This window comes from Bos grunniens, chromosome 1 (genome assembly GCF_055505025.1).
Source record: "Bos grunniens cultivar Pamir isolate PY7600 chromosome 1, Bosgru_T2T1.0, whole genome shotgun sequence".
Lineage (NCBI taxonomy): Eukaryota > Metazoa > Chordata > Mammalia > Artiodactyla > Bovidae > Bos > Bos grunniens.
This window is the reverse complement of record NC_141165.1, coordinates 26,600,725-26,623,692: the sequence shown is the minus strand read 5'-3', so window position 1 is coordinate 26,623,692 and position 22,968 is coordinate 26,600,725. Positions and strand designations below refer to the sequence as shown.

The 22,968-nt window shown below is 39.8% G+C and overlaps 1 protein-coding gene across 3 annotated transcripts; it reads left to right on the top strand.

Moving 5' to 3' along the window:
• Nucleotides 1–8,497: 8,497 nt before the first annotated feature.
• DBR1 (debranching RNA lariats 1) lies at nucleotides 8,498–20,224 on the top strand. Of its 3 annotated transcripts, none has more exons than XM_086359198.1 (8): nucleotides 8,498–8,838; nucleotides 9,688–9,812; nucleotides 11,716–11,796; nucleotides 13,542–13,627; nucleotides 14,722–14,946; nucleotides 18,391–18,471; nucleotides 18,721–18,866; nucleotides 19,339–20,224. In XM_086359198.1, the coding sequence occupies exons 1-8, from the start codon at nucleotides 8,642–8,644 to the stop codon at nucleotides 20,030–20,032; spliced, it is 1,635 nt and encodes a 544-aa protein (XP_086215324.1). In that variant the 5' UTR covers nucleotides 8,498–8,641; the 3' UTR covers nucleotides 20,033–20,224. The 3 variants fall into 3 exon arrangements, with proteins under 3 accessions (XP_086215324.1, XP_086215506.1, XP_086215416.1); XM_086359380.1 differs by lacking the exon at nucleotides 19,339–20,224 and adding an exon at nucleotides 18,955–19,061; XM_086359290.1 differs by lacking the exon at nucleotides 11,716–11,796.
• The last annotated feature ends 2,744 nt before the right edge of the window (nucleotides 20,225–22,968 follow it).

Below are 22,968 nucleotides of genomic sequence, written 5' to 3'. Positions count from 1 at the left end.
GGGTTTACTTGGCACACATTGTCCTAGGGATTCAAAGTGAATAAAGATGTGGCTCCTGCCTTCAAGCAGACAGGAAAAGAGTGAGTCTCTGAGAGGTTCAATACTTTGCTCTCTAATACATAGTCCTCTGTGACCCAATAGGACTCTCCCACATGGGATTACAGAGCACTTAAGCAAGCAACCAATTAAAGAAAATCGACAAGAGCTTTGCAATGAGAAATACTGCATCCATAATTCAGGTGTTTGGAGGATGTAAAATATGTATACACATAAAGCAGAATTGAATAAAAAAGTCTCTTAATAGAAACAGCAGTAAAGTAGAAAGTGCACTTTTTGTTTTTTATGTATTTATTTGGTTGTGCTGGGTCTTAGTTGTCGCATGTGGAACCTTTTAGGTGTGGCCCATGGGATCTTGTTCCCTAGCCACAGATTAAACCCAGGCCCCCTGCACTGGGAGCACAGTCTTAGCCACTGGACAATCAGGGAAGTCCACAAAATGCACTTTTTATAACTAGGTAACTGCTATGGCTGGATTTCAACTTACAAATTTAGAAGAAATGATGAATTTGAAAACCACTCTTTTGACAACCATAGGAGTTCTAATTGAGGCAAGAATCAACAATGAATGCTCAAACTAATTGGGAGAAATATGATGAGAAACAGAACCTCCCCACAAGTTACTAATGATAGTAGATAAACGATAGATGGGCTTCCCTGGTGGCTCAGATGGTAAAGCATCTGCCTGCAGTCCAGGAAACCTGGGTTCGATCCCTGGGTTGGGAAGATCCCCTGGCGAAGGAAATAGCAACCCACTCCAGTACTCTTGCCTGGAAAATTCCATGGACTGAGGAGCCTGGTAGGCTACAGTCCATGGGGTTGCAAAGAGTCGGACATGACTGATCAACTTCACTTTCAAACTTGATAGATACCACTTTATTATAGTGATTATAATTAATAATACCACTAGTGGGATAAATAGACATCCCATGGTATTATTCACTGAAAGGGATATAACATCAGTTCTGTGGTATTCCTGCCAACATCAGACAAACCTTGAGGGACATACAATAAAATAACACATCTACATCCTTCAAAACTGGCATGAAAGACAAGAAAAGCTGAACAACTGTTAGAGGTTAAAGGAAACTAAAGTGACATGACACTTACTAAATGCAATTTGTGTTCTAGGATTGAATCCTGAAAAAAATAAAATTCCCCTCTTGCTACATAGCACATAAATGGGAACACTGGCTAGGTGGGAACAAATACTGTGGATGAGGTATTGTTAATGTACTGATTTTGATAACTGTACTGTTATAAGAAAATATCTTTGTTCTTAGAAAACACAGAGTGAAGAATTAAAGTGTAAAAATGGAGTCACTGTGGGTTAAGCAACTGTTTTTTCTTTAATAATGAGAAAAGAACTCCTTTAGAGAATAATAATCAGAAGACCAAGGATCCTGGAAATTAATTCACTCAACAAAATGTATTTACTAGGTACCTACTATGTGCCAGGAACTGTGGTCAGGGGTGCTAATACAATTAACAAGAAAGGCACATTCCCTGTTATCACAGAGCTTTCAAAAAAGGAAAGAGAGGAACTTCCCTGGCAGCCCAGTGGTTAGGACTCTGCTTCCACTTTCCACTGCAGGGGACATGAGTTCAATCTTAGGGAACTAATATCACACCTGTGACACTGGGGGAGGGTGGGGAAGAAGAGAGACAAGTCATTAGAATGTAGGATGACTAGTGAAAGGGTGTGGGGCTAAGAGAGGGTCTACGAGGAAACCTCATCAGGACTAAAGTCATAAGAAGTCCTTTTGGTAGAGGTGGCTCCCAAGCTCTGACCTAAAGGGTCAACAGAAACAGACCAGGCAAAGCTCTGTGTGCTGCTCCACACAGAGCGTGGCTTTTCCATAAATATTTGTCTAATGAAACAATTAAGACACCACTTCACTGCATTTAGATGTGGAAACACTGACAGATCTTCCAAGATCAATGCTAGGACAAGGACCTCAATTATTTATAGGAAAAGAGACACTATAAAACCAGCAGGGCTTCAGATGGCTTACCATCTTCTGGATTACTGGGGACTCCAAATTCAGACTTAAATTTAAGAAAGTGGGGAAACTACTGGACCATTCAGGTATGACCTAAATCAAATCCCTTGTGACTACACAGTGGAAGTGAGAAATAGATTTAAGGGACTAGATCTGATAGAGTGCCTGATGAACTATGGACGGAGGTTCGTGACATTGTACAGGAGACAGGGAGCAAGACCATCCACAAGAAAAAGAAATGCAAAACAGCAAAATGGCTGTATGAGGAGGCCTTACAAATAGCTGTGAAAAGAAGAGAAGCAAAAAGCAAAGGAGAAAAAGAAAGACACACCCATTTGAATGCAGAGTTCCAAAGAATACCAAGGAGAGATAAGAAAGCCTTCCTTAGCAATCAATGCAAAGAAATAAAGGAAAACAATAGAATAAGAAAGACTAGATAGGGATCTCTTCAAGAAAATTAGGGATACCAAGGGAACATTTCATGCAAAGATGGGCTCAATAAAGGACAGAAATGGTATGGACCTAACAGAAGCAGAAGATATTAAGAAGAGGTGGCAAGAATACACAGAAGAACTATACCAAAAAGATCTTCACGACCCAGATAATCATGATGGTGTGATCACTGACCTAGAGCCAGACATCCTGGAATGTGAAGTCAAGTGGGCCTTAGGAAGTATCACTACGAACAAAGCTAGTGGAGGTGACAGAATACCAGTTGAGCTATTTAAAGTCCTAAAGGATGATGCTGTGCTGCACTAAATATGTCAGCAAATTTGGAAAACTCAGCAGTGGCCACAGGACTGGAAAAGGTCAGTTTTCATTCCAATCCCAAAGAAAGGCAATGCCAAAGAATGCTCAAACTACCGCACAATTGCACTTATTTCACATGCTAGTAAAGTAATGCTCAAAATTCTCCAAGCCAGGCTTCAGCAATACATGAACCGTGAACTTCCAGATGTTCAAGCTGGTTTTAGAAAAGGCAGAGGAACCAGAGACCAAATTGCCAACATCCACTGGATCATGGAAAAAGCAAGAGAGTTCCAGAAAAACATGTATTTCTGCTTTATTGACTATGCCAAGCCTTTGACCGTGTGGATCACAATAAACCGTGGAAAATTCTGAAAGAGATGGGAATACCAGATCACCTGACCTGCCTCTTGAGAAACCTGTATACAGGTCAGGAAGTAACAGTTAGAACTGGATATGGAACAACAGACTGGTTCCAAATAGGAAAAGGAGTACATCAAGGCTGTATTTTGTCACGCTGCTTATTTAACTTATATGCAGAGTACATCATGAGAAACGCTGGGCTGGAGGAAGCACAAGCTGAAATCAAAATTGCCAGGAGAAATATCCATAACCTCAGATATGCAGATGACACCACCCTTATGGCAGAAAGTGAAGAACTAAAGAGCCTCTTGATGAAAGTGAAAGAGGAGAGAGAAAAAGTTGGCTTAAAGCTCAACATTCAGAAAACTGAGATCATGGCATCCGGTCCCATCACTTCATGGCAAATAGATGGGGAAACAGTGGCTGACTTTATTTTTCTGGACTCCAAAATACTGCGGATGGTGATTGCAGCCATGAAATTAAAAGACGCTTACTCCTTGGAAGGAAAGTTATGACCAACCTAAACAGCATATTCAAAAGCAGAGACATTACTTTGCCAACAAAGGTCTGTCTAGTCAAGGCTATGGTTTTTCCAGTAGTCATGTATGGATGTGAGAGTTGGATTATAAAGAATGCTGAGCCCAGAAGAATTGATACTTTTGAATTGTGGTGTTGGAGAAGATGCTTGAGAGTCCCTTGGACTGCAAGGGGATTCAAACAGTCCATCCTAAAGGAGATCAGTCCTGGGTGTTCATTGGAGGGACTGATGTTGAAGCTGAAACTCCAATACTTTGGCCACTTGATGCAGAGAGCTGACTCATTTGAAAAGACCCTGATGCTGAGAAAGTAGAGGGCAGGAGGAAAAGGGGACGAGAAAGGATGAGATGGTTGGATGGCATCACCAACATAACGGACATGGGTTTGGGTGGACTCTGGGAGTTGCTGATGGACAGGGAGGCCTGGCATGCTGAGGTTCATGGGGTCGCAAAGAGTCGGACATGACTAAGTGACTGAACTGAACTGAAAAGACACCCACATCCCCACTCCAAGCAATAATGACCATAGTAGGCAAATGAGTTTGAAAATGGAGATGTAAAGGTGACAAGTTAGGCAAAGTAAATTCAATCTTCACCATTTACAAGACAGGAATGGAATCTGAAAAGACACCAAACCTATAAACAAGAGATATTGCTAGCTTTAAATAAAAAAGTCTGATGAAATTAGGAAGTCTGATGGAAGGTCTGACAAGTTAAAAATGCAGAGCCTAGAGTCGCCGCAGAACTCTTTTTATTAATGTATCTCTGTGATGTTTGCCTCTCTAGTTTTCCCACGGCAGACTTGCTCACTTGTTTCTTGCAATTAGTGTACTGCCTGGAGAAGGCAATGGCACCCCACTCCAGTACTCTTGCCTGGAAAATCCCATGGACGGAGGAGCCTGGTGGGCTGCAGTCCATGGGGTCGCTAGGAGCCGGACACGACTGAGCGACTTCACTTTGACTTTCATGCATTGGAGGAGGAAATGGCAACCCACTCCAGTGTTCTTGCCTGGAGAATCCCATGGACAGAGGAGCCTGGTGGGCTGCTGTCTACGGGGTCGCACAGAGTCGGACACGACTGAAGTGACTTAGCAGCAGCAGCAGCATCAGGTGTGGTAGTGCCACAACCACTTAGTTCAATTACAAGATACAGATAGCAGGGATGGATGTTTTATCTTGATGTTTATAACATTTTATTTATAAACTGACTAGAAAACTCACTGCCCAGATAGCTCCATAGCTCATTCCCTTATTTCGTGAAGCTCAGTGTCACCCTATCAACATAGTCTTGCAGAACCACCCTACATTCATTAAGTGCCCTACCCCTACCACAGCACTTCCGATTCCCTCACTCTGTTCTAAATCATTCATCTTTTAAATGCAGTTCTTTCCTGTGTTATTTATTTTTATTCAACCCTTACTTGGCTGGATTTCATTGTCAAGTCATATTTTTTCAAGAGGGGCTCATGGGTATTGTCTCCTTGGAGGCCTTTCATGGCTGAAAATATCTTGCTTCTTGCCTTTTGCTTGAATGATATCTAAGCTGGTATAACACACAAGAATACAGAACCCATTTTAGGTATTTTAAGCAAAAAGATTATAAAATTATTGGGTAAACAGGGAGGGAATAGTTTACTCCGGATCAGGAACAGCAAGAAGTTTACCGTCACTAAATGAGCTCGGGGTGCTGAGCTGCCACAACTGTTGCCAGAGCCAGAAGAGAAAAGAAATGGTTTTTACTTTTCTTCTACCTCCTAACTTTACACAAATGTTTCTCATTTGCAAAACCTAATCCAGACTTCAGCTGGCAAGGAACTCTAAGAAATGTAGTTTCTTAGCTTCTAGCCCCTGTACCACATGAATGGGCAGATATATATGTTTCTAAATATTTCAGTGTGTGTTTTCTAAAAACAAGGGAATCCTTTATGTAGCCATAGTAAAATGATCAAGATCAGGAAATTAACACTGATACAGTGCTATCTAATTTACCGATTTTATTCAGATTTTGCAATTATCTTAATAATGTATTTTTATAGCAGCACATAGCATTCAGTTCTCACAAATCTTCAGTATCCTTTGGTTTTTAATCTTTCTCAGTCTGTCCTTGTATTTCACAACAATCATATTAAAAATAAAAGACAGGCCAGGTAGTTTAATATTTTTTGTCAATTTCAATTTATCTCCTATCTTTCAAGATTAGATTCAGGTTATGCATTTTTTGTAGGAATACCACAGAAATAATGTAAGTCATCTCAGGAGACACATGATGTGGATTTGTCCATTCCTAGTGAGATTAACTTTGATCACTCTATTAAGTGGTGTCTGTAAGGTTTCTCTAGTGTAAAATCCCCATTTGTCTCTTTGTTAAAAAAAAAGAAAAGTATCTTTTGGAAAGAAACTTTGAGATCATACAAGTGAAGTGCAAGTCGCTCAGTCCTGTCTGACTCTTTGTGACCCCATGGATTGCAGCCAATCAGGCTCCTCTGTCAATGGAATTCTCCAGGCAAGAATAAATGAGTGGGTTGCTATTTCCTTCTCCAATAATTGAGATCATATAAATAGCTTCAAATAATAGATACGTTGAGACTATATAAGTATCCTGTGTGTGTGTATGTGCGCGTGTGCTCAGTCGCTTCAGTCGTGTCTGAGTCTTTGTGACCTCATGGACGGTAGCTCCCCAGGCTCCTCTGTCCATGGAATCCTCCAGGCAAGAATACTGGAGTGGGTTGCCATGCCCTCCTCCAGGGGATCTTCCCGACCTAGGGATTGAACCCAGGTCTCCTGTGTCTCCTGTATTGCAGATGGATTCTTTACCGCTGAGTTACCATGGAAGCCCTATAAATATCCTATTACTCTTCAAAGTTTTTCCTAGTTGTTTTAACATTCATTGAAAATTCCTACTTGGAACAGTGATGATGATGATGGTAAATGGTAATTTTTAACTCCAACTTTCCTTCTATACTTATCAATCAGCATTCTTATGTAAATGTGAGCTCTCTTTTCCTATTTACTTGTTTATTCACTTACTTCTGCCAGAATGAAATAGTGTATTCTTACTTTATTCAATGGGCTAATGTCTGTTACTACAATTATGCATTTTGATGCTGAAATTGTTTCAGATTTGGCCTGTAAGAAAGCCTTCAGTCAATGTCATTTTGATGTTCCAGATTCTTTGAGTACTTCCTGTTTTCATTTTCTTTTTCTTTCTTTTTTATTTTTTAAATTATGAAAATATGATAACACATTTATAGGAGACTTGGAAAATACAGAACAGAGTTACATACAGTTCCACTGTATATTACAATTATTTTTTAAGTAGATTAATTAAGACTTTTAGTTGGAATTTCACTATCAAACTCTTAAAAACTAATAGAATGAATATACAGATAAGTAGAAGCATATAGTAGGCCTAAAAGGCACAATTAGGTGAAAATACAATTTTCATACAACAGTAGGATACAAATTCTATTCCAGTTACCACAGACTATAAAATAGGGGACATATCCAGGGACATAAAACAAGGTGCAAAATTTTCATGGTCTAAAGGTATTGAAATCCTAGAGTCTGTTCTCTTATCACTGTGGAATTATGTTAGAAATTAATATCAAAAGATATTTGAAAATAACTCACATATTTTCAAGGAGCACACCTTTTTTTTTTGGTACAAGAAGATCCAGGCTCATGTTGTACTTTCTCTGCCTTGGAATCAACCACTTCAATAAGCAGACTTGATTTAGAGGAGAAAGGTCTTGTTGTAGCTACAAAGTTTTAATTAATATCTGTTCAGCTTTACCCTAGATTAGGCTTTTTTTAGCCTGTTTCCATAGTTCACATGTGGTTTCTTTTTTCATCTTGCTCATCATTGAGTATTGGCTTCCCTGGTGGCTCAGAGGCAAAGAATCTGCCTGCCAAGCAGGAGACACAGGTTCAATCCTTAGGTCAGGAAGATTCCCTGGAGAAGGAAATGGCAACACTCCAGTATTCTTGCCTGGGAAATTCCATGAACAGAGAAGCCTGGTAGGCTACAGTCCATTGAGTCACAAAAGAATGGACATGACTTAGCAACTAAACAAAATGAGTGCCTCTATCTAGATACTGTCTTTACTCTAACAGAATCAGTATTCCTGGGCTTCCCTGGTGGCTCAGACGGTAAAGAATCCGCCTGCAATGCAAGAAACCTGGGTTTGATCTCCAGAAGTTCGATTCTTTTCTTGATTAAATTTGCCATAAGGGTTTTATTTGTTTATTTGTTTCTGCCTTGGCCACAAATTCATCAACTGTCAGTCTGGTCCTTTTCCCTCCTGGATGTTTTCGAGACATTCTTCCGCTTTCATTGAGTTTGCTGTCTAGTTATACAAACGACTAGTAGGAAAATGAAGAGTCCCCGGCCCCCTTAAAAACAAACAAACAAACAAAAACCCCTGATAATTTTAGAAACTCCTCGAAGAGATAATTTCAAAATCGTCAGTGGGTTTTTCAGTTTTATTTTAAATTTGTTTTTATTTTGGAGTGTCTTTTAGAAACCTTTTAATTTCTAATCAATTTCAGGCAACTATCTTTGCCGTGAGGGGTATACACCCTAAGTTTGGTTTCATATTATCAAACTACACTATTTTCGGGAATGTTTATTTTACTATTCTGGTTTTAATTTCTAGCATCTGTCAATCTGTCCGTACTCAAAAACCCGCCAAGACAGGCAAAATCCGAGTCTTTGAACTTTCCCTGCAATCCCTGAGTGGATGCTGCCCTTCCGATCCCTTTCTCGCGAGATTTGGAAAGCGGAAGTGAATTATACTACTGGAGACTTGGTTGCAGGAGGCGGCATGTCAGGAAAGGCGGGCGGCTGCTGAGCTCAGTCTGGTCTTCGCTATCTGTCCTGGGCTCGTTCTGGCTTAAGGGGTTGCGGGCAGCGCTCCCCTCTTCGGACCGGCAGGGATGCGCGTGGCTGTGGCCGGCTGTTGCCACGGCGAGCTGGACAAGATCTATGAGACGCTGGCGCTGGCGGAGCGGCGCGGCCCGGGGCGGATAGACCTTCTGCTCTGCTGCGGCGACTTCCAGGCAGTGCGCAACGAGGCCGACCTGCGTTGCATGGCCGTGCCGCCCAAGTACCGCCACATGCAAACCTTCTACAGGTGAGGGACGCGGCCCGGCCCGCGGTACGAGGTGTGGGGCAGCCAGCGGTGGGGGCTGGGTTCCAGTCCCGTGTGCCTACCACTGACCAGCTGTCTCTCTTAGTTCTCGTTTCTCGTCTTTGTTCATGCTGTGTATCTAGGAACTGGCGTTTAGTAAATGTCAGTCACTTTTCTTCTTTCCATTCATCTATTTGTTTCGAAAGGGATCTCAGCCTGAGAGGGACACCTGGAGAAAGAAAGTGACAGGTTCCTCTACCTTAATGCTTGATAAAACTCTGGGACTTGTTCATTTAATGATCCAAGAGTTTTTATTGGATCCTTGCTGTGTGCTAGTCCTCGTTCAGGGCTTGCCCGATGGCTCAGAAGATGAAGAATCCGCCCGTAATGCAAGAGACGTGGGTTCGATCCCTGGGTTGGGAAGATCTCCTGGAGGAGGGCATGGCAATTCACTCCATTATTCTTGCCTGGAGAATTCCATGGACAGAGGATCCTGGCGGGCTACAGTCCATGGGGTCACAAAGAGTCGGACACTACTGAGGACTAAACACAGCACACACAAAGCAGTCCTCATTCTAGAAACTAAGGCTTTAGCAGTGAACTGACAAAAGTTTTTGAGCTCACTGAACATACTTTGGCTTGAAACCCAAAGTGGCAGCTCTTCATTCTTAAGGAAAAGGATGGGGAATTCGTTTAGGAAGAGCTTTTAAAGTTTTTATGATGAGCTCAGATTTTTTTCCTTGAGATCATTTTGCTTTTCTGCTGTGACTAATTGTATAGGCGTGCCCACTTGCGTTTCTCTGTGTCTCATTTCTGCAATACCAATTGACAACTTTTAACCTTATGTTCTAGGTATTACTCTGGGGAGAAGAAGGCCCCAGTTCTCACGATTTTCATTGGGGGAAACCATGAAGCCTCAAATCATTTGCAAGAGTTACCCTACGGTGGCTGGGTAGCACCAAACATTTATTATTTAGGTATGTGTTTATGGGTAATTTCTTGGTCTGATGGCATGGAAGAGCCTGCCAGGATTTGTATATCAGTTGATCAGCATCTTGAGATGTGTGGTGTTTGTGGACTGTCTTGATTTAAATAGTTAATTATGAAAATTTAACTAAAATAATTCACATAAGTAGGCAATCTTGAGAATATGCCCATGCATCATTTAGTGCTTTAAGCAATACTTAATGTAACTGCAAAGAGCTTCCACACTGTTTGCATTCTCTTTATTTTTTTCCTATTCCTCTTATTAAAGAAATAAACTTTTAATGAAATTGTTAAACATTGATAAAATAGAGAATAGTATAATGAATCTCTGTACCTATTAACCAGCTGTAACAACGATTATCATTCTGTGTTCCTTCTTTTAACCCACTCCCCACTAAATTCTTTTGTGGAAGGAGGTGATTGTAGTATTTTAAAGCAAATCTTAGCCATCAGATTATTTCACCTGTAAATACTTTAGCATGTATTTTTAAGTGATGAAGATTTTTTAAAATACCACTACTACAGTACCAGGATTATACCAATTATCTATTATTATCTGTTACCTAGTTTATGTTCATATTTCCCTGATTATCACAAAGAAGTCTGTTTTACAGTTGACTTATTCACATAGGATCCAAACAAGGTCTGCGCATTTTATTTGATTGTCATGATTCTGGAATCTTATTAACTGTCCCTTTTCACTTTCCTCCCTACCCCTCATGCTATTTATGTTGAAGAAAATGGGGAATTTATGTGGCAGTAACAGACTTTCCTGCTTTCTAGGTTTAGCTGACTGGATTCCCTCGTGTTGTTTAGCACTCCTTTTATCCTGTGTGTTGCCTGTAATTTGCATTTAGGTTTATAGTCCTGATTAGGTTCAGGTTCATTTTTAATTCTTTTGAACTATACAGTCCTTTCATGTCTTTATTTAAATGTTTACAGATGTTTCTGAACTTTAGAAACTTCATTCTTCTTTTTTACTGATTGATCTTCTTTTGACAATTGTAGTATTGTGAAAGGGTGAAATTGAAGATGATCAATCAGAAATGAAATATAGAAACTGCAGGTTCTTTATACTTTACACCTTTGACTTTTAGGTTTATAACATATAAATCCATCATAGAACATTTTCCCCTATTTCCCCCACCCCCTCCCCATATTCTATTAGGTACCAACCTCCCAGGTGACTCAGTGGTAAAGAATCTGCCTGCCAATGCAGGAGACACGAGTTTGATCCCTGGGTGGGAAAGACCCCTTGGAGAAGGAAATGGCAACCCACTCCAGTATTCTTGCCTGGAAAATCATATGGACAGAGGAGCCTGGCAGGCTACAGTCCATGGGGTCACAAAACAGTCGAACAGGACTTAATGACTGCTGCTGCTGCTAAGTTGCTTCAGTTGTGTCCGACTCTGTGCGACCCCACAGACGGCAGCCCAGCAGGCTGCTCTGTCCCTGGGATTCTCCAGACAAGAATACTGAAGTGGATTGCCATTTCCTTCCCCAATGCATGAAAGTGAAGTCACTCAGTAATGTTCGACTCTTCGAGACCCCGTGGACTGTAGTCTGCCAGGCTCTTCCATCCTTGGGATTTTCCAGGCAAGAGTACTGGAGTGACTGACTACACAACAAAACCACAATTTCCCTCTTCACACACCCTGTCTCATTTGTTCCTCCCTCTCCGCTCAGTCTCTTGCCTGATTTGCTTCTAGTCCCCTCTCCCTCGTCCACCTTATATATTGTTGGCATATTTCTATGTAAAAGGGTAACCTCATCATGATACTTAATTTTCACATAATTTTAGGACTGAATGGTATTCTTGGCCTCCAAACCGTTAAGTTAGTAAAGAGATTGCTTTATCCTATAGTAATTTTATTTAATTGTGTAATTTTTCAGGTTTGGCAGGAGTAGTAAAATACCGAGGAGTAAGAATTGGTGGAATCTCTGGTATCTTTAAATCTCATGACTATCGAAAAGGTATTATTATCCTTTAAAAAAAAAAAAAGTTACATTCTTTTTTTAAAAATTGAAGTAAACTTGACTTACGTTGTTGCATTAATTTCAGGTGTACAACAAAGTGGGTATTGTTATTCTGAAAATTGTTTTAATTTCTTATTATTTATTTTTATTATTATTTTAAAGTTTTTATTTTATTTTTGGCGGCGCTAGTCTTTGTTGTGGTGGGAGGATGTCTCTAATTTCATTGTGGGGGCTTCTCTGGTTGTGGCTTGTGGGCTTAGTTGCCTCATGGCTGTGAGGTCTTAGTTCCCCAGCCAGGGATCAACTCTATGTCTCCTGCTTTGGAAGGTGGATTCTTAATCACCAGACCACTAGGGTCGTCCCCTGAGAATTGTTTTTAAACTTTAGAACTTGTATGCCACAGAGTAACTTAAACGTAATATATAGTTTGACTTTTTCATTGAATTTCTTTTATGAATAGGTTTGTTAAATTTATAAAATATTATATACATATGAAAACATACAGAACATTAGAATGTATCATCTGTGTATCCACCATTTAGTTTTATTTGGTATTTTGCCATTTTTAGTTTTGATTTTTAAGAAAAAAAAAAGGAGTGCAGATACAATCAAAATTCATTGTTTGTCTGTCCTCAGTCCCATCTCTCCCCTTTTTTCCTCTCTTACTTCACCAGGCAGTCACTAGTCTGAATTTGGTGTTTATCATTCACTTGATTATTTTATGTCATTACCATATCAGTTAATAGCTTTAAACATTGTATTATATAGAGTGCTTTAAACTTCATTATAAGTGTATCATTTTACATATATTTTTATGCAACATTTGTTTATATGTTTTTGAAATCCATGTTGATACATGTAACTGTATTCATTTTAATTTGTGAATAGTATTCCATTGTATAAGTATACCACACTGAATCTGAATGAATCATAACTTGATTTTAAAGAAATAGCTTGGATTCCCATTGATTTTAAACTTTCATGAATTAAATTGGCAGCGAAAATTTTTATATCCTCAGTATAGCTATTAAATTCAAGTCTGTTCCTTGCTGCCCTGCTCCCTGTTGTAAACTGTTGGAACAGGTCTACAAAAATAGGCCATCTCATATGTAGCAGGTGTAGATGCAAATAGGAACCACTCTTTGGAGGATAATTGGTAATATCTGTGGAAATTATACAAGTATTTTGACTAAGGTATTCTACTTCTAGGAATTTATCTACAGATATAGTCCACAAGTACAAAATGATATAAACAAATTTATTTATTTCAGTCTTCTTTGTAATAGCAAAAGATGGGAACTAGTTAAGTATATCACGATATAGGGACTTCTTTGGCGATCCAGTGGTTAAGACTCCAAGCTTCCACTGCAGGGAGCTTAGGTTTAATCCCTGGTCAGGGAACTGAGATCCCACATGCCATATGCCAAATTCCCCATCCATCCTTCCCTCACTCTTCTTTCGCCTTCCCCTATACCTATCAGATGGTACACCTTTTAAATCTTAAACTATGTGAATAAGCAGTGTATTCTAAAATTAAATATAATTTAATTTTAAAAATCAGAAGCCCCTCTAGTCATTTAGATTTATACTTTGTAATTACTTATTAGAAAATACCATGATTTAGAGAGCAGGGTTTTTCAAATAAAATTTTTAAAAACCAAAAGTATTGATTTGGAGCAGTATATATATGTATTTATATTTTCAGTATTTAAAGGAGTTGAATACAACTTCTCTTCTTTAAGGTCATTTTGAGTGCCCCCCTTATAATGCAGCTACAGTAAGGAGTATATATCATGTGAGAAATATTGAAGTCTACAAATTAAAACAGGTATGTAAAAACTATACTATGGCAGACTTGAAAAAATGTAAAGAAATTGTGTACCAGAATGTATTTTGATCAGTTTAGTCTACTACTTCCAAGAAGAGCTTAATTCTATATTTCTAAAATTTGGATCTTGAGTTGTTTTTAGGAGGTTCACAGATGAACATTTATGAATTTTTAATGGCTATACATTTATTTTAGTGGTTAATAATAATAAAATGTTTGATCCATGATTTCAGCTACTATTCCTTAAGGTAAAGCTGATGAATACGTATTGGAAAAAAGTGATAGTTTACAGAAAGTATTACTTTTTTATTTTAAATAGTGATATTAAATAGAAAATAATAGTGATAATAGAGGATATAGGAAAATCGTGAAGGTCATATTGAAACACTGGCTTAATTGGAGAGTGGGTGAGACTAGGTTTTTGTTTGTGATCCCATTTAGTGCCTGGGCTTCCCTTGTGGCTCAGCTGGTAAAGAATCTGCCTGCAATTCATGAGACCTGGGTTGGGAGGATCCCCTGGAGAAGGGAAAGGCTACCCACTCCAGTATTCTGGCCTGGAGAAATCCATGGACGGTGTAGCCCAGGGGGTCACAGAGTTGGACATGACTGAGTGACTTTCACTTTCAGTTTTCAGTGCTTAACTGGGCTAGCAATTTTCATCTGTGATTGTTCATATAAATGTCACTCAGATTCTGTGAGATAGATATTGCTCAACTTTGTCACACTAAGGGTGAGAGGCCAAGGCTCAGTTAGGTAAAGTCACCTGCCGGAGACTTCCCACACTGTTCAGTGGTAGAGTCTGCCAGGCTGAACTGAGCCTGGCAGTCTAATCGAAGTGTGTCTCTACTGAGCTGCCTTGCCATAGAAAATAAGGATCATTTATGAGGTAAAGAGAAAGTTATTTCTCTTTGCCTTGATGAGTGAGTAGCTCAGTATTTCTGTAATTTCATTAAATAAAGTGTCCCTAGGATGAATTCACTGAAATCTAGAGAACTCTGTGGGTAAGTGGTTGTGTGATAGTGGAAGGAAGGCAGAGGATTCCTTTTGTTTAATCTCTTTTTAAGAGCTTGCTTTCTTTTCTTTTTCTTTTAAAGCTGAAGCAGCCTATGGACATATTCTTATCTCATGATTGGCCAAGAAGTATCTATCATTATGGAAACAAGAAGCAACTTCTTAAGACTAAATCTTTTTTCCGACAAGAAGTGGAAAATAACACACTAGGAAGTCCCGCTGCCTCCGAGCTTTTAGAGCACTTAAAACCTACTTACTGGTTTTCCGCCCACCTACATGTAAAGTTTGCAGCCTTGATGCAGCACCAGGTAGGAACCAAAATGTTTATTCTTTGATTTAATAAACGCTTACTGAACATCTATGGGCACCATGGGCACAGTTGGGAAGTTAGCGAAAGAAATCAAAGATAAGTTTCCTTTTGTGAGTAACTCAGCATCCAATTGGGAGAAGGGACAAGCAGTCAGTTATAGAATAGTGTAGTAGGTCTGTGACAAAAGTGCTAGGGTACTGTGGGAGCACCTGAACCAGGCCACGGTAAGGTGGGGATGTGGACAGAGAGATGAAGGGATAGAGGAGGTCTTCTAAAGGAATTGATGTTGCCAGGAAGAAGCAGGTTATCAGGGTAATCTAGGCCAAGGGACCAGTGTGTGCACAGGCTGTAAGTCTGAGAGTGTGGCGTCTTTCAGTTCTGTTCAGTCGCTTAGTCGTGTCCGACTCTTTGCGACCCCATGAATTGCAGCACGCCAGGCTTCCCTGTCCATCACCAACTCCTGGAGTTCATTCAAACTCAGTCCATCGAGTCAGTGACGCCATCCAGCCATCTCATCCTCTGTCGTCCCCTTCTCCTCCTGCCTCCAATCCCTCCCAGCATCAGAGTCTTTTCCAATGAGTCAGTTCTTCGCATGAGGTGGCCAAAGTACTGGAGTTTCAGCTTTAGCATCATTCCTTCCAAAGAACACCCAGGGCTGATCTCCTTCAGAATGGACTGGTTGGATCTCCTTGCAGTCCAAGGGACTCTCAAGAGTCTTCTCCAACACCGCACTTCAAAGGCATCAATTCTTCGGCACTCTGTCTTTGGGGAAGTGCAATTGGTCTCTGGGGCTGAGGCACAGGGAGAGAGAAAGCTGGAGCAAGATCATAGCTGCCTCCCAGCCCTTCTCTGCAGTTTGGGAAAGTTGGGAGATAGTGACATCAGAGTTCCATTTCAGAAGGATTAGTTTGGCAACAGTTTTGTGTGTGGGTTGGAGTAATGTAAAGTGGGAGACAGAGCAGGCTGTGTAAGTAAAAGATGAGGTTCTAACCTATGGCAAAGAGGGAACACAGAACGACGCAGGCTCCAGAGAGATTTTGGAAGCAGAATCATCAGAATTTAGTGACAGAGGGAGGAAAACTTCCGGAGTGCTCCTTGGGTAACTGCATAGCTGATTGTGCTTGATAGCAGGTAGATAATATAGACTTTAGAGCTAGGCTTTTATGGAAATACATGGTTCTTCCTTTCACCTCCAATTCTGACTTAATTCTGACTTTCCCATAAAGTATTCCCTAGGGAAAATGTTTAGAACACACTGGGTTAACAGAGATACCTTCTCAGAAGCTTCTCTAGAATTTCTGAGCGTCTTTATTATTTATTCGGCTGCATTGGGTCTTAGTTGCAACTCGTGGGATCGCACGTGGCACTTGGGTTCTCCCTAGTTGTGGTGCATGGGCCCCAGAGCGTGCTCTCAGGCTCAGTGGTTGCAGTGTGGGCTTAGTTGCCCCATGCATGTGGGATCTTTTTTCCCTAACCCTAATCCCTGTGTCCCCTGCATTGGAAGGTGGATTTTTTAACCACTGGACCACTTGGGAAGTCAACCTGAGAGTCTTTAATGTCCTAATGGGCATCACCTTACTCCAGGATCGGGGATGGGGTATGCAGTGCTTCCTGAACTTACTGGACCAAATCCTTTTCTATGGTAGAGGTGTACTTCAGTGATGCTCCTCAAACACAGTCTGGAAGGTTCTGTCTGAAAACATGCCTGTGGGCCCTCTCTTATTCTCACTCCCCAGCTTCACTAGGGGAAGGAAGCAAGGTGACCTCTTTCATCTTCCTTTGGGCTATTGCCAACGTGATTATCCTCATCTCCAAGTCTTCTGTTTCTGTCAGTCACCTGCCCCGCGTCCTTGTTAATCTCTTCTGGGCTTGTGACTTTCTTGGACTGTTACTGAAGCACCTGACTTGATACTCCACCCCCACCCCCACCTGCCCAACTCAGTCTTCTGGTATCAACCTCAGAAGCTTGTGTCTCTGAATTAAGGCTATGTTTGATCCCCTTTTTCTTGGCACCTCTGACTTCACCAGTCTTCTGTTTGAGCTCTTTACCAACACCAGAGATCACCTTTCCTCAGAACCACCGTGCTTCCCGAATCTGCTCGTGGTCTCTGTGCCTCCCACCGGCCACTCCCTCCCCACCACGGAGTCAAAACTCTCAGCAGGGTGTTGAAGAGCTTGCTTCCTTGCTGTTCTTAGTGAGTCACTTTTTACTTCTTCCAGTGTGACTTTCATGTTTGTGATCCCCCCATGTTGCTTTCTGCCAGTTCACTTTTTAAAAAGAGCTTTATTGGATTTTTATTTCCATATCAAAAAATTCACCTGTTTTAAGTGTAGAATTCAGTGATTCTTAGTAAATTTCTGGAGTTGTGCAAACATCATATATAATCCAATTTTAGAACATTTCCATCACCCCAAAAGATCCTGTGTGCCTCTTTGATGTCAGTCTGTGTTCCTGCCCTCAGCCCCAGCCAACTACTGCTCTTTATCTCTGTGGACGTACCTTTTCTGAACATTTCGTATAAGTGGAATCATAAAATAAATAGTCTTTGGTTTCTGCTTTCTTTCTTTTACTTGCTTTGAGGATCATTTTTGTAGCGAGTGTCACTATTGCTTTCATTTTTATTGGTGAATATCTACTTTGGTGTTATATCTAAGAATCTTTGCCTAACCCAGGGTTACAAAAGTTTTCTCCTATTAATTCTTCTACAAGTTTTATGGTTTTAGCTCTGCCAGTTTGCTTTTAAGCTCTTCTCTTGTCTGTTCTTTAACCTTTGTGTTATACACTTTGGTTTTTGTGTTTTATTTGCTTTAACATTATCATTACCACCATTACTTTCTGCTGTGACTACTATAAGGACTTTTCTTTTCTTTTGTCTGTGCTGGGTCTTCGTTGCTTTGCCTGGACTTCTCTAATTGCAGTGCACAGCTCTAGTTGCGGTGTGTGGGCTTCAGTGGCTGCAGTGTGTGGGCTCAGTAATTGTAGCACCCCAGCTTAGCTGCTCTGTGGCATGTGAGATCTTCCTGGACCAGGAATCAAACCTGTGTCCCCGGCACTGGCAGGCAGACTCTTAATCACTGGACCACCAGGGAAGTCCTCTTGTAAGGAAATTGAAATGCAGAGAATTTAAGTGCCTTGCTTGCCATTGTACAAGTAGAAATAGAGCTAACTTGTTTTGGAAAAGTAACAGTTGTTCCTTTAACACACAACTTAGAGGTATGGGTAATAAAGATTATTTCTATCCTATTCAATGTATGACTTGCCTGAGATGATTTTTTTTTTTTTAATTTTTAATTGGAGGATAATTGCTTTACAATGTTGTGTTGGTTTCTGCCATAATGAACATGAATCAGCCATAGGTATACATATGACCTCTCCCTCCCCACCCCACCCACCCGAGGATGTTTTAACATTCTTTATTAAATCATAGTTCATATTTTCTAGACCATGGATAAAGAACAGTCAACCAAAGCAACCAAATTTCTAGCCTTGGACAAGTGCTTACCACACAGAGACTTTCTTCAGGTAAAGAGAAAATGAAATAACTTTGCCATGTAGTTTGCTCTTCCTATGATTAAAAAAGAAATTACTAACTATTCTTTCAGAATTTATTGTTGTTCTTTGTAATTTATATATTCTGAGTTTTCTTGGGGAATGTTTAAGTTAATGTTTTTAAGCTACTAAATTAAATTCCTAAACTGTATTGTTATATTGACATTTCTAGAATATAAGAACGGGTATGTATTTCTTAAAATTACCGATTTCTTCCTGTAGGTAATAGAAGTAGAACATGACCCCAGTGCTCCTGATTACTTGGAATATGATGCTGAATGGCTCACTGTTCTCAGGGCTACTGATGATCTTATTAATGTGACTGAGCGCCTGTGGAATATGCCTGAGAATAATGGCCTGCATACAAGGTAAGACTGGCCTTATTTAGGATTTGCTGTCTCCATTGTATGCACAGTTTTTGTCTCCTCCACCTTGTTATAATTTTTTTAATCAAAGGAGTTATTGTTAAACGACTGTCAGAACAAGTCAGAGTTTACCGACTGATATGAAAACTGCACTTTTTCCATCTAAGAAATCCAAGAAAATGGACTGCTGAGCACCAGCTCTAGTAAGTGTATAAGTGCATCAAACTGTACGATGGTGGAGATTTGGTTTGCACATTAAAATAATTTGTACTTGTTTTAGGGCGTGAGTTAAGGACAGCTTTTTCTAAAAATTGTTTTAATTTCAGAAATGGCCCTTTGCTAAGTTAACTATAATTTTATTAATTTTGAAATGTGGTTAATTTTTTAATTCTTTCACCTGCAGTCCATACTTAGATTTCATTATTTATTGCTGAGGTTGATAAAATGTAAAAAGCTATTGTTTTTGACTTTTTAGATGGGATTACAGTGCAACAAAAGAAGCTATTAACGAAGTACTGGAGAAATTGAATCATGACCTCAAAGTTCCAAATAACTTTAGTATAACAGCTGCTTGTTATGACCCTAGCAAGCCACAGACACAGATGCAGTTGGTTCATAGGATCAGTCCTCAGACGACTGAATTTTGTGCCCAACTTGGCATCACAGACATTAACGTCAGGCTTCAGAAGGCCAAGGAAGACCAGCACTTGTGTGGTGACTATGAAGGGCAGGATGACACGGAGGGTAATGACTCTGGAGAAGACCCTAGTGAATATAACACAGACACATCTGCCCTGTCCTCTATTAATCCAGATGAGATCATGTTAGATGAAGAAGAGGAGTATGATGATAGTATTGTAAGTGCACACAGTGACACGAATACACCGTCTGTAGAACCGTCTTGTGATCAAGCTTCTGACTTTTCTGCAAGCTTCTCTGACATCAGGATCTTGCCAAGTTCCATGACTGTATCTTCTGACGATACATCGGGTTCCCCAGTGTGCAAGGAGGGGAATTCTGGTGACCCTGTGGACTTGGGGGATGGAAAGGACTTAACCACGGTGCCACTGAAGAGGCTGAGTGATGAACATGAACCTGAACAAAGAAAGAAAATCAAGAGAAGGAATCAAGCCATCTATGCCGCAGTGGATGATAATGATACAGCCTGAGACAGTTTACTTGTCTTAGTATTATATGTAGATACATGATTTTTAAGACTATATTTTTAGAATTGGATCTTTGACTCAAGACTTAAGTTTGTAATAATGAAGTTACATAAGAAGATTTTAGTTCGGTATATATTTTATCTTTAGAACTTTGTATATTTCAGATGAAAAAGATATTAAAATTTCATATATTTACTTGATTGAGTACCCCTTTTTCTGAGAACTTAATTCACTTTAATTTTTTTTCAGCAAGCACTTACTGAACACATACTTTGTACCAGTTATTCTTCTATAAGATGGCACTACAAGGATGAGTAAGACAAGGATTCTTGCCTTCAGAGAGTTACTACCACTATAAGTATTTTGGTGTATAAAATATGGCATATTTATATATATTTTTTACAGAGTTAAGTCATTATTGTATCTATACTTATATGTGCTCTCTTTTCATTTGTTATAAATATTTTCTCTGGTCAGCTCTTCAGTTCAGTTCAGTCACTCAGTCGTGTCTGACTCTTTGTGACCCATAGACTGCAGTACGCCAGGCCTCCCTGTCCATCACCAACTCCCGGAGTTTACTCAAACTCGTGTCCATTGAGTCGATGATGCCATCCAACCATCTCATCCTCTGTCGTCCCCTTCTCTTCCTGCCTTCAATCTTTCCCAGCATCAGGGTCTTTTCAAATCAGTCAGTTCTTCACATCAGGTGGCCAAAGTATTAGAGTTTCAGCTTCAACATCAGTCCTTCCAATGAACACCCAGGACCGATTTGCTTAAGGATGAACTGGTTGGATCTCCTTGCAGTCCAAGGGACTCTCAAGAGTCTTCTCCAACACCACAGTTCAAAGGCATCAATTCATTGGCACCCAGTTTTCTTTATAGTCCAACTCTCACATCCATACACGACCGCTGGGAAAACCATAGCTTTGACTAGACAGACTTTTGTTGGCAAAGTAATGTCTCTGCTTTTTAATATGCTGCCTAGGTTGGTCATAACTTTTCTTCCAAGGAGTAAGCATCTTTTAATTTCATGGCTGCAGTCACCATCTGCAGTGATTTTGGAGCCCCAAAAATAAAGTCTTCCACTGTTTCCCCATCAATGTCTGTCAAATATAATTGAAACTGAAGAGGGTAGATAAGATTTCAGGAAATAAGTACTCAACATTGGCAAACATAAAATCGTATACTTATTTGAGATTAATATAAACCTGTTGACATTTACATATTATATTTAACTTTAGCTTTAATTTTAATGTAACTAAGCTCACGCGCTACAACTATTGAGCTTATGCTGTAGAGCCTGGGAGCCGCAACTACTGAAGCCTGTGTGTCCTAGAGCCCGTGCTCTGCAACAAGAGAAGCCACCACAGTGAGAAACCCTTGCACTGTAACTATAGAGTAGCTCCCACTCTCCACAACTAGAGAAAAAAGCCTGCCCAACAAAGATCTCACAGCCAAAAATAAAATTACTTAGAAAAAATTTTTGTAATAACCTATAAAGGAATTTTAAATAGAATATATATATATATATGTATGTACATACATGAAGTGAAGTGAAAATCAGTTGTGTCCAACTCTGCGACCCCATGGACTATACAGTCCGTGGAGTTCTCCAGGCCAGAATACTAGAGTTGGTAGCCTTTCCCTTCTCCAGGGGATCTTCCCAACCCAGGGATCGAACCCAGGTCTCCTGCATTGCAGACGGATTCTTTACCAGCTGAGCCACAAGGGAAGCATATATATGCAAAACTGAATCACTGTGTTGTACACCTGAGACTAACATGACATTGTAAATCAACTGTACTTGAATTAAAAAAATAAAAAAATGTATGCTCTAACACCACCTTTAAAAAGACAAAAGTTATTAGTAGGGGTCAAGTTGCATTGGTGCTGCCTCTCATGCTACGTAACAGGTTACTAATATTAAAGAGTGTATAAAGATCCATGTGGAGAAGCCGCATTCTGTTCTGTCTCTGGTTAGAATGCCTGGGCCACCAGAGGAGATTGTAACCCAGCACTTGGGTCAGAACTCATGGAACCCAAAGACTATTCCAGGATTCCATCCTCCCACAGCAGTTGAAGTTCAGGAGCTAATCTAGGAGAATGTGCTGTCACTTGGCTTCTGTCTTGTCAACATCTGACTTGAAAAATGTCTTCGACTTCGGGGGTTTTATCTTTATTGCTTTCCATCTTCTTGTTTACTTTCTTTTTTGTGTTGAATAATTCACTGATTTTAATTCTCACATAAAATATTTAAAAACTATGGATTTTCCCCATCACTGATTTGATTGAATTTCCATAAACTCTGACAATTATTCTTCTTTAGAAATTTTTAATAAAGTTTAAAGCAGAAAGTAATTAGATATAAAATAAATAATAGAGTTGATAAGTGGTCTTTCTCAAGGGAAAAAAAAGATAATCCCTAACTTACCCAGTCAAGAAAGAGTAAGCACAAATACGAAAAAAATAAAAGGGAGAAATGGCCACTAAAACAGGATATTCAAGCAAACTAATAGGATTACTCTACACAGCTTGGTACAAGTGAATTTGATAAGTAAATGATTAATTTCGTAGGAAAATAGAATTTACTGAAATCCTAGTAGAGGCAGAAAGTGAAAATAATTTCTGGGGAAGGAATAGTTATCAAGGGACTACTTGTTACATGGTTTCAGGAGAAACTACCAAATCTTTTAAAGGCCAGGTAATCCCTAACATTATGTAAAGTGTTCCAAAATATAGAAAATGAAGGAAAATTCAGTTTCTTTTCATGAAGCTAATATAACATTGATACCTAAATCTGACAAAGATTGCACAAAAATACTACAATCCAATCTTACATATGAATATCGAATCCTAAGTAAAGTCCTAAATAAAATATTAATAAACAGAATCTATAACACGTTTTTAAGATACAGCATGACTGATACAAAGATGGTTCA

Coding starts and splice junctions, on each gene's coding strand:
- DBR1 (XM_086359198.1), top strand. CDS start 8,642: ATGCGCGTGGCTGTGGCCGGCTGTTGCCACGGCGAGCTGGACAAGATC. Junction 8,839..9,687: donor CACATGCAAACCTTCTACAG/GTGAGGGACGCG, acceptor CTTATGTTCTAG/GTATTACTCTGGGGAGAAGA. Junction 9,813..11,715: donor ACCAAACATTTATTATTTAG/GTATGTGTTTAT, acceptor GTAATTTTTCAG/GTTTGGCAGGAGTAGTAAAA.